The sequence below is a fragment of the Biomphalaria glabrata genome, chromosome 4 (genome assembly GCF_947242115.1).
Source record: "Biomphalaria glabrata chromosome 4, xgBioGlab47.1, whole genome shotgun sequence".
Classification (NCBI taxonomy): Eukaryota; Metazoa; Mollusca; class Gastropoda; family Planorbidae; genus Biomphalaria; species Biomphalaria glabrata.
Window position 1 is genome coordinate 31,451,027 of NC_074714.1, and position 18,601 is coordinate 31,469,627.

Genomic DNA, 18,601 nt, shown 5'->3' on the forward strand with positions numbered 1-18,601 from the left:
TATAGGCTCTATATATTTATTGCATTCTGCAAATCTTAATGATCACAGAATACTCACCCCTTAATGATCACAGAATACTCTCCCCTCAATGATCACAGAATACTCTCCCCTTAATGATCACAGAATACTCTCCCCTTAATGATCACAGAATACTCTCCCCTTAATGATCACAGAATACTCTCCCCTTAATGATCACAGAATACTTTGCCCCTTAATGATCACAGAATACTCTCCCCTTAATGATCACAGAATACTCTCCCCTTAATGATCACAGAATACTCTCCCCTTAATGATCACAGAATACTTTGCCCCTTAATGATCACAGAATACTCTCCCCTTAATGATCACAGAATACTCTCCCCTTAATGATCACAGAATACTTTGCCCCTTAATGATCACAGAATACTCTCCCCTTAATGATCACAGAATACTCTCCCCTTAATGATCACAGAATACTCTCCCCTTAATGATCACAGAATACTCTCCCCTTAATGATCACAGAATACTCTCCCCTTAATGATCACAGAATACTCTCCCCTTAATGATCACAGAATACTCTCCCCTTAATGATCACAGAATACTCTCCCCTTAATGATCACAGAATACTCTCCCCTTAATGATCACAGAATACTTTGCCCCTTAACCCTCCCCTATTTTTTTTCTCTTTGACAATCCCGGCCCGTGTACTCTCAGTAGATGTTACGTTTCATTGGAACGGCCCACTTTCAAACGCCCTTCCAAATACATTCACTTCTGACCTGTGAATAGTCTAGATCATGTTTTCTCTCTCATCCTTTTAGCCCCGCTCCACTCCTTAAAAAAACTGTTTAATAACGCTACCCCTGCCATCTATGTACTTTTTGCCCGTGAGTTCCATTACCGGTATCACTTCATTCCACCCTCCCCCACCCACCATTTACGCCATAGAAAATAGTCCTATATACAATATTTGAGCATTATTTGTCTTTTCAGCTCTTTATCGGAAAGGCTACTGCGTTGAATTAGAATGATGCATCGACCTCCCACACACAAACAAGCCTTCTTCTGAGCTGGGAATTCTAGTTTTATTTTTCTAACTTTTCCTCGTCAGCACCCCTACAAAAATAATTGTACATACAATCACTGACTGGCTTCTTAATTCAATTTAAAGTATTTCATAGGCTCTTTGCTCTTCTCTTCTTTCACTCACTCCCCCCCTCTCCCTTCTCTCTCTCTCCCTCTCCCCCCCCCTCTCTCTCTCTATCTAGAATCTTAAAGGATTTTTTTAAATTTAAATTTATACTGACACAGTGTGAGCCGATGGAACTCTGCTAAATAAAGTGTTCCTGATATAAACTTTTTTTTTAAACAGTTAAAACCATTTCATTTTTCAATAAAACTGTCGGATAGGGCCTACACTAAATCTTTAGCCAATAGATCATTTGTTACTCTTACTAGAATAAAAGAAATGTAAAGTGTTCCAAATAAAGCAGGACACTGGACTGGACATACATATACATGTATACTTACTGTCAGATGTGTGTTAACAGTTCAAGTTATAATAATTGTTGTTTTAATCGTTTCATTAATGAAATGATTCCAAAAAAAGTGATTTTCTTCTCCTTCATTGAATGGAAAGTAATTCATAGGAAATCATAAGCTCTGTGCTGCTTGTTTCAAATATACATAATTAATATATAATGGTGGAGTGGGGGAAGGCGATCGCCACTACTGCCTCCACCTTGAATCCGCCTTTGATTAAGATTGAGATAGATGCAGGAAAGTTCTAGTATTGATACTGATGTTAAATGTACGAATGCTTTAGTAATGAGAATGATGCTCAATGTAAGAAGGTTCAAATAGGCCTATTTAGACTGGTGGTCAATGTATGCAAGCCCTAGTAGAGTGGATTGTAAGCAGGTCAATACTCACAATAGACATGAGGGTTAAGACTATTGGTCAATGTATGCAAGCCCTAGTAGAGTGGATTGTAAGCAGGTCAATACTCACAATAGACATGAGGGTTAAGACTGGTGGTCGATGTATGCAAGCCCTAGTAGAGTGGATTGTAAGCAGGTCAATACTCACAATAGACATGAGGGTTAAGACTGGTGGTCGATGTATGCAAGCCCTAGTAGAGTGGATTGTAAGCAGGTCAATACTCACAATAGACATGAGGGTTAAGACATGTGGTCGATGTATGCAAGCCCTAGTAGAGTGGATTGTATGCAGGTCAATACTCACAATAGACATGAGGGTTAAGACGTAATTCTCAACGTCCTTTCCGTGGTACTCATACATCTTGGCATCAGCCACCACCAGTGTCTCTACAGTGTGTCTTCTGGAGACTCCAACCGAGCGTCTTCTTCTATTCTCCTTAAGACTCCCCGTGGCCTCACCGAATGACACATCTTTCAAGTGTTCATATTGACTACTATGATACAATTGTTTATATGCTTCTAATTTGTCCTGATGTTTCTTTAAACGGTGATGTTTAAAATTAGCTGTGAAAAGAAAGGTATTAAAAATGATGTAAAAACAACAATTTATAAAACATAACTTAAAATAATTCACGCGGGAAGATATCATAGGTCGTGACAAAAGGGGATTGTATACGACAGTTCAAGGCTAGAGAGTAATTTGCTGCTTAATACTTAGAGCTTTAGAAAAAAGAATAAACATGAACAAAGAAACACTCTGAGATATATCATTTCTTTTCCACAGCCCCAAATGATACCATACATTGTACTTTTGTAAAAATAAACAGTTTATATCATAAATCACTTTATTTACTGTTGAAATATAAACCTATATAATAAAAGAAAACAATCATCTTCATACATTGTATTACCTAATTATTTCATCAAGATCAATAACCTAGATGAAGGATCTGTGCAGTATTACACAGGACGATGCAAGTCCACCTGCAACAAACATATTTTGTCACATTTGATGCAGAAAAAGCTGGTATCCTCCTAAGGTCCATTCGATTTCTCATTTCGCCCTCTACACCTTTCTTCGGCAAAAGCTTTTTTTTTTTTCTTTTTCGAGTGTCCCGCAACTTTTGAAACACGCATTCTAATGTTCTGAAGTTGAGGCTATGCTGGTTTGGTGTTGTTGTAAGACATTCCTAGTGGAATACTTTCTGTCTGACGTCTGCTATGAAAAATCACTTATCTAACTAGTCCAATGGCTTACCTGTTCTACTACCTTTGGAAGGAGAATGTGGTCTAACTAGTCCAATGGCTTACCTGTTCTACTACCATTGGAGGGTAAATGTGGTCTAACTAGTCCAATGGCTTACCTGTTCTACTACCATTGGAGGGTACACTTGGTCTAACTAGTCCAATGGCTTACCTGTTCTACTACCATTGGAAGGTACACGTGGTCTAACTAGTCCAATGGCTTACCTGTTCTACTACCATTGGAGGGTACACGTGGTCTAACTAGTCCAATGGCTTACCTGTTCTACTACCATTGGAAGGTACACGTGGTCTAACTAGTCCAATGGCTTACCTGTTCTACTACCATTGGAGGGTACACGTGGTCTAACTAGTCCAATGGCTTACCTGTTCTACTACCATTGGAGGGTAAATGTGGTCTAACTAGTCCAATGGCTTACCTGTTCTACTACCATTGGAGGGTAAATGTGGTCTAACTAGTCCAATGGCTTACCTGTTCTACTACCATTGGAGGGTAAATGTGGTCTAACTAGTCCAATGGCTTACCTGTTCTACTACCATTGGAGGGTAAATGTGGTCTAACTAGTCCAATGGCTTACCTGTTCTACTACCATTGGAAGGTACACGTGGTCTAACTAGTCCAATGGCTTACCTGTTCTACTACCATTGGAGGGTACACGTGGTCTAACTAGTCCAATGGCTTACCTGTTCTACTACCATTGGAGGGTAAATGTGGTCTAACTAGTCCAATGGCTTACCTGTTCTACTACCATTGGAGGGTACACTTGGTCTAACTAGTCCAATGGCTTACCTGTTCTACTACCATTGGAAGGTACACGTGGTCTAACTAGTCCAATGGCTTACCTGTTATACTACAATTGGAGGGAGAATGTGGATTTTTGATGGCAATCCTGCTGACGATATGTTGATATTGTTTTAAATACGGTGAAAGTATTGACAGAAATGAACTGGATGATTTGGATGCTTCTGAAAACATGTTGTGGGAACCTCGCAAGGTTTCTGGACGAATGTAATATCTCTCCCCATTCATTTGAATGATGCCTCTCTGGAAAAAAAAACAACGGAAAATATGATTTAATAATAATTCTCATAAAAAAAAACAACAACAAAAGAAAACATTGATATACAGTTAAAGAGTACAAGTAAAGCCGAGAAAAAGTAGGTATATATAGCATGGGCGTAGCCAGGATTTTTTTTCGGTGGGGGATTTTTTTCTCCCCCCACCCCACGAGAAAATTATATATATTCTTTTGGAAGACGTTTATTAAACCCCAGAATAGGTTCTTCCTGGAGTTAGTGAAAAAATTGTAGACTCCTCGCCCTTGCCAGCAAGGGGTCTGGGGGAGCGCTGAGAGCTTCCCCACCGCTGGGCGGAACCCCAACTCAAGCACTATTTCTGGTATTGAAAACCAACTAAATGCATATTCTGATGTACCTACAGTGCATTTTTTGCTATCAAAAAGTTTTATTTTAAAAACCTCATGTGCTATTCTTACTGAATTAGACCCTACCAAGCTAGCTAGCAAGCTGTTTCCACAAAAATCTGTCACTGGCAATGTCTGAAGCCTCTTCCCACCTGCTCTGAGGACCTCCATGAAAGTGTGGCGCCAAGTTGTACTAGGATGTCATCGAAACTCTTATTATGCTTAATTCATTTTGTGTGAGAACATGTCCCGCAAACCTTATGCGACTCTCTGTCACAACCTTACTAAGGGGTCGACTCCCAGTTCGGCATAGGATTTCCTTGATTTAGACCCGATCTCTATAACTGACTCCTAAAATCCGTCTTAGCCATCTTTGTAGAGCCACATTTAGTGCTTTTCAATTTCATTGCATTTTATTACTGGAGCCCAACCACTGGTAGACATGTGTAACTTCTCTTGACTACGATCTTGGAATTAGGTGACTATTTTGCTTTAGATGTTATATCGAAAAGGGAAGTTTTATAGTCAAAATCATCTGTTGGGGGGGGGGGGTTTAAACTAAAAAATCTGTGGAGTTGTTGTTTTTTTAAATTCAAAACCACATTTAGCTACGGTCATAGAATTTGGTGACTGTAGTTTGCTTTAGAAATAACATTGAAGATGTGCTCTTCGAATTTGAGGATTGTCGTTTGCATTTTTTTGTTTAGAAGAGGGTGATTTAAATGCCAAACCCCCTGGTAGGTGATTTTAAAATGAAAACCCCCAAGTGGGGGTTTTCAAACTCAAAACCCCCGGTAAGGGGTTTTAAACTTAAAACCCCCTGGTAGGGGTTTTCAAACTCAAAACTCCTCAAAACCCCCTGGTAGGGGTTTTCAATTCAAAACCCCTTGGTATGGGGTTTTAAACTCAAAACCCCCTTGGCTGTGCCAGGGCAAGTGATGGTTTAGTATTAAAATTTCACCTAAAATAAACAAAATCAAAGCAAAAGATCAGCCACTTAGCTCCGACACCCCCCTCTGCGGGGGTGGGGATTTCATTTTGGGGGGGGGGGGGGTTTGAACCCCAAACCCCCCCCCCCCCCGGTTACGCCCATGATATATAGGGAGCTCTTTACAAAGTAGGTATATATATATATAGATCTATACAAAGTGTTCAGTTTTGAGTGGAAAATATTTATCACTGGCCTAAGCAAACGTGAGAAATGACAAGAAAACGCCTTCAACAAGGTTACAAAGACAGTTTGGGTGGAAACACAAACTCAAAATCGGCCCCCGCAGTGGCCCACCAGGCAGATAAAAAAAAGCAGGTTTCAATATTTTCAGACAGATTATCAGAATGATAATCTATCAAAAGCAAATGGCTGAGAAGAATGGAGAAAGAAGGTTGACAGATCAGGTTCAGCAGACCAAGTGAATGTTCGGTTAATATATTAACATGGCCTAATTGATGTCTTATAATGATTATCTAATTGTTTTGTAAATTGTCAATCTCTTATTCAAAGCCTCAAGAAAAAAAAATCTTAAAAAAAATAAAACAAAATTCTTTAGTTATGTGTTCATGATATTGTATTACCCCTGCCGTTCATGCGATAATATGAAAAACTACTTATTAATTGTTATTAAATTATGTTCCACTTATATGCATACTAAATAATTTTTTTCTCTTAAAAAAAAGTAAACATTTTTGTTGTAAATGTAGTAGTTATAATGACAGAACTACATAGCTTAGCAATAAAAAAAAATTTTTTGACAAAAAATCTAAAACCGTTTACATAAATGTGATAAAAATATGGTAGATGCTGATCTCCCTTACTAGATAGCCTTTAGTGTTTGTTACTATTAATTAATGGTGAATAGTTGTAAATATGGTTTATTTTTATGAAAATCTGCTTGCATAATTGATTTTAAAAATGAGATTTTTTGCTTTCAGAAAAACAAAGTAGCCTTTGCATTAGAACTTTGAATGGTCTAAAATACTATGATGTCGGATTTTCAATATCTTTTCTAGTTTACGTGATCTAAACGGGACGGACGGAGAGATAACAAAAAAGTAATAGCGTCTTTTCCCGGGGGTCGCTAAAAAAGCTAATTTAGGGTATCGGAACGTCGTGCAGGGAATCTATGCGTAGTGCACTCTTTCACCATTCATTCCCCGAAGCTGACAAGCGTAAGATATTAACTCCCAATCCTGTCTGAAGGTTCCTCAATGTGTGTGGCTATTGGTGAGTCGGGTCACACCTTTATACGCAGTGCGGACCTCCGTGTTTTAACCACCTATGGGGAGTTTCTTCACTGAGGAGACCGCCAGCTCCTGGATACGAACGACTTCTGTGTGGAGGCTTGTCTGGACGACCTGGTCAACACCAGATCCAGAACAAAATAAATACAAGAACCACAAAGAACCTTAAATCCGTAAACAGTCACCACGTCATAACATTAGAAAGAGGATTTAGCTTCTAAATACATAATAATGTGAGCACCAAAAAAAAAAAAGTTCCTCCATAATTCTGACAACCATAGCAATCTATGGAATTATAGGATGAAAACCGCATAAAGAAAGTTCCACCTCCCTTTCTTTTTTCTCTTTCTTTAAAAAGCAAAGGTATGTGAGAGATTGTTGGTACTACTTTCAAAGTTATACTGCGTTATAGGATAAAGATAGGACAGATAAAAACGCAAGTTACAAAATAAACTTCAAAAACAACCTCCTAAAAAAAACTAGACATTAAAGTGTACAGACTGGCTATGAGGCGATTAATATTCGCTTATTTTATTACACTATCGCATGAAAAACAAAATGGCGTCAAAAGTCATTAATTCTGTGACATAGACATATGTCTATGCTCTGTGAATTCTTCTCTCATATGAAAACTTGTGATCTTCTGTTGGAAGACAATTAATAGACTACTACTCTTTACCCATAATGCCGAAATTTTGACTCCCTAAAAAAAAAAAAAAAAAGATGAAGCTGTATATTGTTTGCGCTCAATCTATTTGTGTTTCTGATGGTCGATATCTCTTTGAAGGATTAGATCTACAGTTCCATCGAGATCATAAGAAGACGATCGGCTGTCTCGTGTTCCTTGTCGCTTTGAGCGAATCAGTCGCAAAGAAGATAACAGGGAAACTTTTAGTATAGTAGTCATTCTTAAATCTATGTACAGAGGTTTGAAGTTTTATATAGGTTATATCTCAGCGTTACTCAAACCGTGGACATCGTCCGGCCCTCTAAGGAGGCGCGGCGTGCTGAAAAGGGGCGCAAAGACTTTTCAAGAAAAACAAAAGGTTACAAAGACAGTTTGTTTGGAAACACAAACTCAAAATCGGCCCCCGAAGTGGTCCACCCAGGCAGGTAAAAAGGCAGGTTTCAATATTTTCAGAAAGAATATTAGAATGAAATTCTATCAAAGGCAAATGACAGAGAAGAATGGAGAAAGAAGGTTGACAGATCCTGTGCGGTCCAGCAGACCAAAGGAAAGGTGAAAATGGAGATGAAGTTAGATGTAAACCTGGCCTAACTGATGTATAAAATGAATATCTTAATGATCTAATTGTTCTGTAAATGGTCAATCTGTTATTCAAATCCTCAAGAAAACAACATTTCCGTAAAAAAAAAAAATTATCCCCCTTCCTTTGTTCAGCATTCCATTACCATGAGAGTGCATTACAGTTCACGGGATAATATGAAAAACTACTTATTATTTGTTGTTTTAAATTATGTTCCACTTATATGCATACTAGATAGATTTTTTCCTCTTCAAAAAAACTAAAACCATTTACATAAATGTGTTAGCAATATGGTAGAGAGTTGTAAAGCCTCCGTGTTTGTTACTATTAATAGTGAATAGTTGTAAAAATGGTGTAATTTTATGCAAAAAATGCTTGCATAGTTGATTTTAAAAATTAAATTTTTCACTTTCAGATAAGAAAAAAGTAGCCGTTGCATCAGAACTTTAAAGTGTCTAAAATATCATGATGTCTGATTTTCAATATCTTTTATATTTTACGAGATCTAAACGGGACAGACGGACGGACGTACAGACCACACAAAACTAATAGCGTCTATTCCCCTTTCGGGGGCCGCTAAAAATTCTGTATTTATATTGTAGTTATAAATCCATTATTAAATGATGTAAAAACGAGATTATCGCGAGTGGAGATTAGGACTGGCCACTGTTCTCACCAGAGGTTTCAGCTAAAAATGTAAGTGATGTCATCCAAAAAAATAAATAAAGTTAAACTGGCAAATAAGAGAGAGAGAGAGAGCAGCTATGAGCATGGACAAAACTGTCATTCCACCTAGTCCAAGTTTCAAGCAGAGCTAATTGCATTATAGACGACACTCAAATAACATCAATTCTATCCAACAGACAGAAATAATGTCATTTAGTGTTATTCTTGTGTCTGGGAAGAGGGGGGGGGTTGTTGTTTGTTTTGTTTGGTTTTTTTTTTATTCTTGTGTTGACACTGTTAAGGTTTTACATTCTGCAGATTAGATTGCAGGGGAGTCTGACTCACCTTCGAGAATCTTTCTCCACTTTCATTTCATTTTTTGAAAGCACTTGTTTATTTTCTAAGACTTTTCTAAATAATGTTTTCAGTAAACAGACCTCTCACTCAAGAACATATCTCTAGCGCCACCCCCACTACTTCTCTCTCTCTCTCTCTCTGTCTCTCTCTGATATATATATATAACTACGTATCAGTGCAAAGAAAAAAAGACACAAAAAAACACAAATGTTGAACTAACAAGAACAAGGCAATCATACTGGCTACATCATTCAACCTGAAGATGTTGGGACATACAATCTTTACTCTCTCCGTGGCTTATTTCTCTCTTTCTCTCACTCTCTTGCTATCTCTGGTTTGTTTTCAAGCACTCAATTGACTCTAGTTCATGTGTTGCTTCTAGTTTTGTGGACACACCATTCAAACATGTTGTTTATGTCGAAAACAAAACGTTTTTTTCCACTAGAACACTTCTCCATATTTCAAAGAGTCGTTATCTTCTGTCTCTACTTGGGGTAATAGACGAGCAGCTTAAAGTTCATTCAAGTGTTCATTCTTTCAGGCAATTACCTTGAACAAGTAGGTACTCACCAACAACAACAGCAAACATCCCCCTCTGGTTATGTAGACACACATATCATACATTCTAATGTCTTATATAGAGAGGGAGAGGAGAGAGAACCAGAGAGACAACCAGAGAGAGAGATAACCAGAGAGAGAACCAGAGAGAGAGAGATAACCACAGAGAGACAACCAGGGAGATAACCAGAGAGAGAGATAACCAGAGAGAACCAGAGAGAGAACCAGAGAGAGAGATAACCAGAGAGAACCAGAGAGAGAGAGAGAGAACCAGAGAGAGAGAGAGAGAGAACCAGAGAGAGAACCAAAAAGAGAACCAGAGAGAGAGAGAACCAGAGAGAGAGTAAGAGAGAGAACCAGAGAGACAACCAGGGAGACAACCAGAGAGAGAGAGAACCAGAGAGAAGCAGAGAGAGAACCAGAGAGAGAGAGAGAACCAGAGAGAGAGAGAGAACCAGAGAGAGTAAGAGAGAGAGAGTGCTAGTCAATAATTTTATTTTCTTGCACTTCAACACCGTCTCACATTTTGTTTGAGATCCAAGACGTGATGGAGAGTAAACACAAAGTGCTGTCCTAGATGTGGTCAGATTTAGTAAAAGGTTGTTGATTTGGTCAGATTTCATAATGAGTTGTGGATTTGATCAGATCTAAAAATGGGTTGTTGATTAGCTCAGATTTAGCAAATGTTTGTTGAATTGTTATTACAAACTATCACTTTCTTTAGACAGACATTTGATTTGGTTCACATCTAGACTGCAATGCTCTTATATAAAGATCTACAAGCCAAAGTTGGATTGTGTGTGTGTGTGTGGGGGGGGTCTTATAATAATTACCCTCCTCTTGCAAAACACTTTCCCTAACTTAGCTTCTCCCCCTGCCTCTCTATCGCTGTCACGACTATTTGACTAAATATCTACTCTTGTCCTATTTGACTAAATATCTACTCTTGTCCTATTTGACTAAATATCTACTCTTGTCCTATTTGACTAAATATCTACTCTTGTCCTATTTGACTAAATATCTACTCTTGTCCTATTTGACTAAATATCTACTCTTGTCCTATTTGACTAAATATCTACTCTTGTCCTATTTGACTAAATATCTACTCTTGTCCTATTTGACTAAATATCTACTCTTGTCCTATTTGACTAAATATCTACTCTTGTCCTATTTGACTAAATATCTACTCTTGTCCTATTTGACTAAATATCTACTCTTGTCCTATTTGACTAAATATCTACTCTTGTCCTATTTGACTAAATATCTACTCTTGTCCTATTTGACTCCCTTGTGTTTAGAGCATCTCTCTCTCTCTATCTGTCTGTCTCTCTCTGTCTGCCTCTTTCTGTCTGTCTGTTGTCTCTCTCTGTCTCTCTGTCTGTCTCTCTCTCTGTCTGTCTCTCTCTGTCTGTCTCTCTCTGTCTGTCTCTCTCTGTCTGTCTCTCTCTCTCTCTCTTTCTATATAACTACCTACCCCACCAGCTATCTTCTTAAACCGGGTATTTCGTTATATGTGCAGCTACAACTTTGTTTTGGTTCTAGAGATTCTCTCCCTTGCTAGATGACTGCAATGTAAACATTTCTTCCCAACAATGTTCTCTGTTTGCAGATCTCAACATTGTGCTGCTACTGAGACACAAGATCATTTCAGCACTGAGCACTGAGACACAAGATCATTTCAGCACTGAGCACTGAGACACAAGATCAGTTCAGCACTGAGCACTGAGACACAAGATCAGTTCAGCACTGAGCAATGAGACACAAGATCATTTCAGAACTGAGCACTGAGACACAAGATCATTTCAGCACTGAGCACTGAGACACAAGATCATTTCAGCACTGAGCACTGAGACACAAGATCATTTCATGTCTTTGATACTTTGTGTCCTAGTTCACTTTCGTCATCCACTTCGCCTTGGAGTAGAAGCTACAATGAAAGCGCTCTATTGCTCTGCCTCTGCTGATCCTTGGGGTTTGTTGAAGAGCTAGAGCGCACTGTAAGAAATGTCTGGTCCATCTGGGGGCAATATTTCAATGTTTTGAGAGTCCTTGCGTTGTCATTGCGGGTCACATTTTCCTTCATTGAGTTGACCTTTTCAAAAGTGCGTGAAGAGGTTTCATCAACACCAACAGTCTGCCCCCCCCCTTCTTTTAATGTGAACGTCCGATAAGCAACTTCAGAAAGAAAAAAACTCATCCCCTATCATCCCGTAAAATGAAAACTGAGATCTAAATATTAGTATTATTAGAAATATGAGGAGAATCTCACTGCTGCATGTTAACTATGAAGTTAATGATGAGGCATTGAGTCTGAAGATTGCTCAGAGCGCAGAACGCAGAACTTACTTGTAGGAAGTTACAAGATAAACTACATCATATCATCAAGCAGGAGCGGACTTGCTATGTAGGCATCTAGACAAAGGCCCAATGGACCAGCACCCCATGGGCCGCTGCTTATGGGCCCGTAATTTTGTTTTTAAATATTCTATTATATAATGGGGCCCACGGAGTGTCGTAACTGGTCCTCGCCTTGCCTTTTGAGAGAACTCTGTAACAGATTGTACAGTATACAACTACCCGAACATTTTCCGTAACAATGTTATAGTCTACTTAGATCATATGTTTCTGCTGAGTTTCTATTGACTTCTTTATAAATACTAAGCGATCAGCAAACCACAAGCCAAGCCTGTTGTCATGGAAGTCTAGTGGAATTCGCCTTAGTGGGAGCACACTTTGATGAATCCGTAACGGGACCCTGAACTTGTAGATTTCCCGATATTATGGGTTAGTATCGTATACATAAGTCTGTATTTCTACTGTTAAAAATGGTGTGGCCAGTCACGTGACTTTATTATTGGTTTGATCTGTTCGCCACGTGACCTGCCCGCTACGGAGTCAATCACAGATCACAATCATTACGTCACCGAACAAAGGTTAAAAAAAAAAAGAAGCAGAAAATTTGAGAACTAACAAAGTTCTTGATGCTACTGTCGAGGAATGAAGTACAATGAAGGATTCGTTTCCTCGCTATGGTTTTATTGATGATTTAAAAATCATTGTTAAACTTCATGATGGTAGATTTTTTTTTAAAGCTGTCAGTCTATTAAACAAAACAACAAAGAAACATAGGTCAGTGACAAATGGTGTCAGTCTATTAAACAACACAAAAAAGAAACATAGGTCAGTGACAAATGGTGTCAGTCTATTAAACAACACAACAAAGAAACATAGGTCAGTGAGGATAACCAAAAGAACGAGATCAAAACGGTTGTGGGGGATCTCATGATTTCCTCAACGTTTCCATCCAAGAGCTGTGACGTGGTGACGACAACCACTTCAACAATAAAAATAGTCATTGTCGGTATCGCCTTATTGAGACCACACGCTCACGCAGTGGACACATTCACAACAATGACATGATGTCACTTGACGACCTCCAGTTGATGAACTTTCCACTGAGTTGAACCAGAAACAACTTTTCTGTGTCTAGTGTATGATGGATTTAAAACAAATGTACAGACAATATTCTTTTTTTTTTATTTCTACAGAGACGCAAATCTGCTAACAATACAGAAAGCCATATCAAATGTGACGCCAATAGTTACGTTTTTCATTAATTAAAAAAAAAATGTCTTCAAAATTGTTCTTTCCAAAAACAACGCACTTTCAAGAAAACATGCAGACTGTGTACACTTGAAAATACTACTTGTACTTTTGATGTGTGCACGTGTCTGTGTGTTTGTGTGAGTGTGTATGAGTGTGTATGAGTGTTTGTGTGAGTGTGTGTGAAGACTACACCAATATTCTACAAATCACAAACATTCCAATGCAAGCTTACAAGAACAAGAAGTGACAGTTGATGGTGCGCGTTAACCAAATCACAAAGAAACAAAACATGATGAAATGTCTAGATATTTGTGGACAATAAACATGATGACATGTCTAGATATTTGTGGACAATAAACATGATGACATGTCTAGATATTTGTGGACAATAAACACGATGACATGTCTAGATATTTGTGGACAATAAACATGATGACATGTCTAGATATTTGTGGACAATAAACATGATGACATGTCTAGATATTTGTGGACAATAAACATGAAGACATGTCTAGATATTTGTGGACAATAAACATGAAGACATGTCTAGATATTTGTGGACAATAAACATGATGACATGTCTAGATATTTGTGGACAATAAACATGAAGACATGTCTAGATATTTGTGGACAATAAACATGAAGACATGTCTAGATATTTGTGGACAATAAACATAATGACATGTCTAGATATTTGTGGACACTAAAGTTTTTCTAAGTTTACGCAAAGTTTAAAATGAAAACATTAAAAACACATTTTGTGCTTCTTTTTAGCTCAAGAAACATTTTGTTTGTGGTTTCTTGTATTCTATCTTGTTTGTGTTGCCTGTGTACAGATTGTGTTCTCCAGTTGTTCCCAAGAAGAACAAAGAACTTTAGTCTACTTCCCACAATATGATGTTTCTAAGATTCCACGATGTGTGAATATACAAGTGATTACCATCTTTCTTGTGCATTCCAAGTCCAATACACAATCAATCGAAATGATTTCAAGTAACTATCCATTAAAAACCATTAACAATAAATAATATCATCTTTTTTCTCCGGGATTAATGTATCGTTTCCAAACATTGTACATTCATAAACAATGCTCCAACTTCATGTGTGTAGGTATTACATCTTTGTTTACGAACAGGGATAATACTTTTTTTTATTATCTAAATGTTTGTTGATCTCTTTAAGGCTTAGGTATAATCGAAAAGAATGTATTGATTTTAAACAAGGATAAGGGAAGTAATCAACGATATCACGATAGACATGGGGGGGGGGGGGTTAAAATAATTAAGAGTTGTCTCCTTACCAGATACTTAGACACAAATCCAACAAGATATATCTCTACGTGCAGCAGTTCAATGTTTGGAAATTAGATTTAGCATGTGTGTCAAAAAAGATCTATTACCTTGGCTTCGCTTGCTCATTCTTCTCCTTCACCTATCCCTTAGTCTATTGAACCGTTGGGGTACCACACAAGATCTGCTGACCTTTCTCCATTCCTCTCCTTGGATAGAATTTCTTTCAATGACAGGCCCGTCTTCCCATCGCTTTCTCAGTCTGCTTCTTCTTCTTTTTTTTTTGGTACTGTTCCCTGAAGGAAGGTCTTTGCGAGCCCTGAGGACCTTGTGATATGGCCATAGATTTTAAGCTTGCATTTTGTTTACAGTAGTTAGCAGATCATCACTGGGACGATTGGCTGCTTATAACCCTGTTTCTAATCTCTTCACTAGCGATGCGGTCTCTGTAAGTGATATATAGGATCTTTCTGTAGTATCTCAATTCCATTACTAGGATCCTCCTCTCTAGCTCTAGTCTCTAGTCAGCGTCCAAGACTCACAAGCATATAAGAATTCGGCCATGACCAGGGAGCGCATCAGTCTGTTTTAGTGTGGAGGGCTATGCCTTTGTTTTTCCAGATTATTTTGAGTATTGCAAGTGCTACTGTGGACTATGCAACTCTGGTCAGTAGTTCAGGTTTGGTTCCCTCATCTGAGACGATAGACCCGAGGTATTGGAAACTACTGACTACACTTGCTCATTCTTATCGTATTACAATGTAAAGGACCTTCATTTTGTTTCTCTTGACTGGAGATAATGATAATGTGCGTTAACTAATTAGATGTTTCAAATTATATTAGTCGTTCAACTGTAAACGTAAAAGAAGTTATTTAAACTCAATCTGTTCACAAACTAATAAAAAATGTCAATCGATCAAGCGAAGACCTGACACTTGAAGGCGAGCTGAGAATGAAATGAAAGTTGTTCATTTATCTCGTTACACAGCGCAATTATTCAAAACAAGGACTAGGGGGTGGGGGGGGGTGAACTAAGAATCTCGTTCCAAACGAAGCAACACTTCTACAAGTAGCTGAGGGCGGTGGCTTCCAACTTACGAATCATAGGCCTATGAAGATTTGCAAAACTTGAGACCTCATTTACCCAATGTCATTAAAAATATTGAGCACCTACTCCAATCATCGTCTGTCCCATGACTTTTGTTGTAAGGGTGCTGTGACAGTTTTTGTAACCCAATCCCACCACTTGTTCCAGTCAGCAGCTGTTCTGAGCAGGCTATCAAGAGAGAGGCCGGTCTATTCTTGTATGTTATCCAGTCAGCAGCTGTTCTGAGCAGGCTATCAAGAGAGAGGCCGGTCTATTCTTGAATGTTATCCAGCCAGCAGCTGTTCTGAGCAGGCTATCAAGAGAGAGGCCGGTCTATTCTTGTATGTTATCCAGTCAGCAGCTGTTCTGAGCAGGCTATCAAGAGAGAGGCCGGTCTATTCTTGTATGTTATCCAGTCAGCAGCTGTTCTGAGCAGGCTATCAAGAGAGAGGCCGGTCTATTCTTGTATGTTATCCAGCCAGCAGCTGTTCTGAGCAGGCTATCAAGAGAGAGGCCGGTCTATTCTTGTATGTTATCCAGCCAGCAGCTGTTCTGAGCAGGCTATCAAGAGAGAGGCCGGTCTATTCTTGTATGTTATCCAGTCAGCAGCTGTTCTGAGCAGGCTATCAAGAGAGAGGCCGGTCTATTCTTGAATGTTATCCAGCCAGCAGCTGTTCTGAGCAGGCTATCAAGAGAGAGGCCGGTCTATTCTTGTATGTTATCCAGCCAGCAGCTGTTCTGAGCAGGCTATCAAGAGAGAGGCCGGTCTATTCTTGTATGTTATCCAGTCAGCAGCTGTTCTGAGCAGGCTATCAAGAGAGAGGCCGGTCTATTCTTGTATGTTATCCAGCCAGCAGCTGTTCTGAGCAGGCTATCAAGAGAGAGGCCGGTCTATTCTTGTATGTTATCCAGCCAGCAGCTGTTCTGAGCAGGCTATCAAGAGAGAGGCCGGTCCATTCTTGTATGTTATCCAGCCAGCAGCTGTTCTGAGCAGGCTATCAAAAGAGAGGCCGGTCCATTCTTGTATGTTATCCAGCCAGCAGCTGTTCTGAGCAGGCTATCAAGAGAGAGGCCGGTCCATTCTTGTATGTTATCCAGCCAGCAGCTGTTCTGAGCAGGCTATCAAGAGAGAGGCCGGTCCATTCTTGTATGTTATCCAGCGTGCCTTTCTTTGTGCTCCATCCACTGTACCTTGAAGGATGACTTTTGATAGTGAGTCCTGTCTTACAATATAGCCGAACCATTTCAGCTTTCGTTTCTTCACCGTATTGAAGAATTCTTTCCTTTTGCCAGTGTTGACTTGTAAAAGTACAAACTCATTTGTCTTCTTTTTCTGGTATCTGATACCCAGCATTCTTCTGTAGCATTTACTCAAAAAAGGCTTAAATTCTTATTTCAACCTCAGAGTTTAGTGTCCAACTCTTACAACCCTATAGGAGTATACATAACAGAGAATACATTGAAACCATCCTCTGAAAAAAGCTTTTTAAAAATAAAACTAAAACGAATTATTTAAAAAATACATTGAGTCAGGAAAGTATGTTGTGTGTGTTTTTTGTTTTTTTTTGCGACACAAGAGGGCCAAGAGGTGTGGCGTCTGAGCGGTAAAGTGAATGGCTTCCGAACCGGGTGTCCGAGTTCGAATCCCTGTTAAGACTGAGATTTTTTATTTCACTGGGCGTCTCTGAGTCCACCCAGCTCTAATGGGTGCCTGACAATAGTTGGGGAAAAGTAAAGGCGGTTGGTCGTTGTGCTGGCCACATGACACCCTTGTTAACCGCAGATGACCTTTACATCTTCTGCCCTATTCTGACAACAACGTCTGAAAGGGAAACTTTACTTTACAAGAGGGCCTCGCAAAATATATTCCTTCCACATAAACTTTAATATATATATATATATATATATATATATATATATATATATATATATATATATATATATATATATATATATATATATATATATATATATATATATATATATATATATATATTTAGGTCTTGCGGCGTCAATGCCTCGCCCTCCCCCATCAGAAAACCATCTTCAATGGGCTCATTCCGTGTATATGTGTACTGACTGTGATTTGACGATGTTCATTGATCACGTCATAAATATGTACTGACTGTGATTTGACGATGTTCATTGATCACATCATAAATATGTACTGACTGTGATTTGTTCATTGATCACGTCATAAATATGTACTGACTGTGATTTGTTCATTAGTCGCGACATTTCCCTAAAACAAGGAGAGACGTTTGAACTACAAAAGTACTTGGGGTGAAGGGAGCAGGGGAGTGCAAGGTCTGCTTCACCCCTGAATTACTTGGCGCTATCAATGGCGTGGAGATAAACTCAATTTGAACTTGGCCGTGAAGGTCAAGCCTACATCTAGATTTGATGTCACACTCGGTCAATTAAGTAGCCACCATCATGACCTTTGGTTCCGTTCACCGTAGTGGAGGGACAGAGAGGTGCGGCGTAAACAGATCTCCAGGTTTAAGAAGTTTCACCTCCAAGTGACTGTCTAGTGGGGGCGGCTTAGTCATAAAAAGTTTTATGACAGGTGCAGTACAAACAAACAAACAACGTATAAGGTTTCGTTTGGTTTGTCGGAAGTTTCCTAGAAAAGTGATTTTTTTTAAATTTCCGACTCTTTCAAATGTTATTTGGTCACATGACTCTATCAACCAATCATTTCTAACCATTTGCGGCTTGTAGTTTGTAAAAGAGAACATCGTTTGAGGACAAGACAAATCCAGACCACCAATTTGTGTTCAAGTTAGGACGTACTTGGTGACGTACTTGGTGACGTACTTGGTGACGTACTTGGTGATGTACTTGGTGACGTACTTGGTGACGTACTTGGTGACGTTTGTTTGCAGGCTTTCTGAAACGTTCAACACGGAAAAGTCGTTTATTG

At 38.9% G+C, this 18,601-nt stretch overlaps 1 protein-coding gene across 1 annotated transcript in view; it reads right to left on the reverse strand.

Moving 5' to 3' along the window:
- Nucleotides 1–18,601, reverse strand: part of LOC106071041 (A disintegrin and metalloproteinase with thrombospondin motifs 9-like) — a 145,779-nt gene that overhangs the window by 65,173 nt on the left and 62,005 nt on the right. Inside the window, exons 3-4 of the mRNA XM_056027552.1 lie at nt 4,026–4,227; nt 2,224–2,483 (exon numbers count right to left, since the gene is read on the reverse strand). Coding sequence (XP_055883527.1) covers nt 2,224–2,483; nt 4,026–4,227 — 462 coding nt within the window. The remainder of the gene's footprint in view (nt 1–2,223; nt 2,484–4,025; nt 4,228–18,601) is intronic.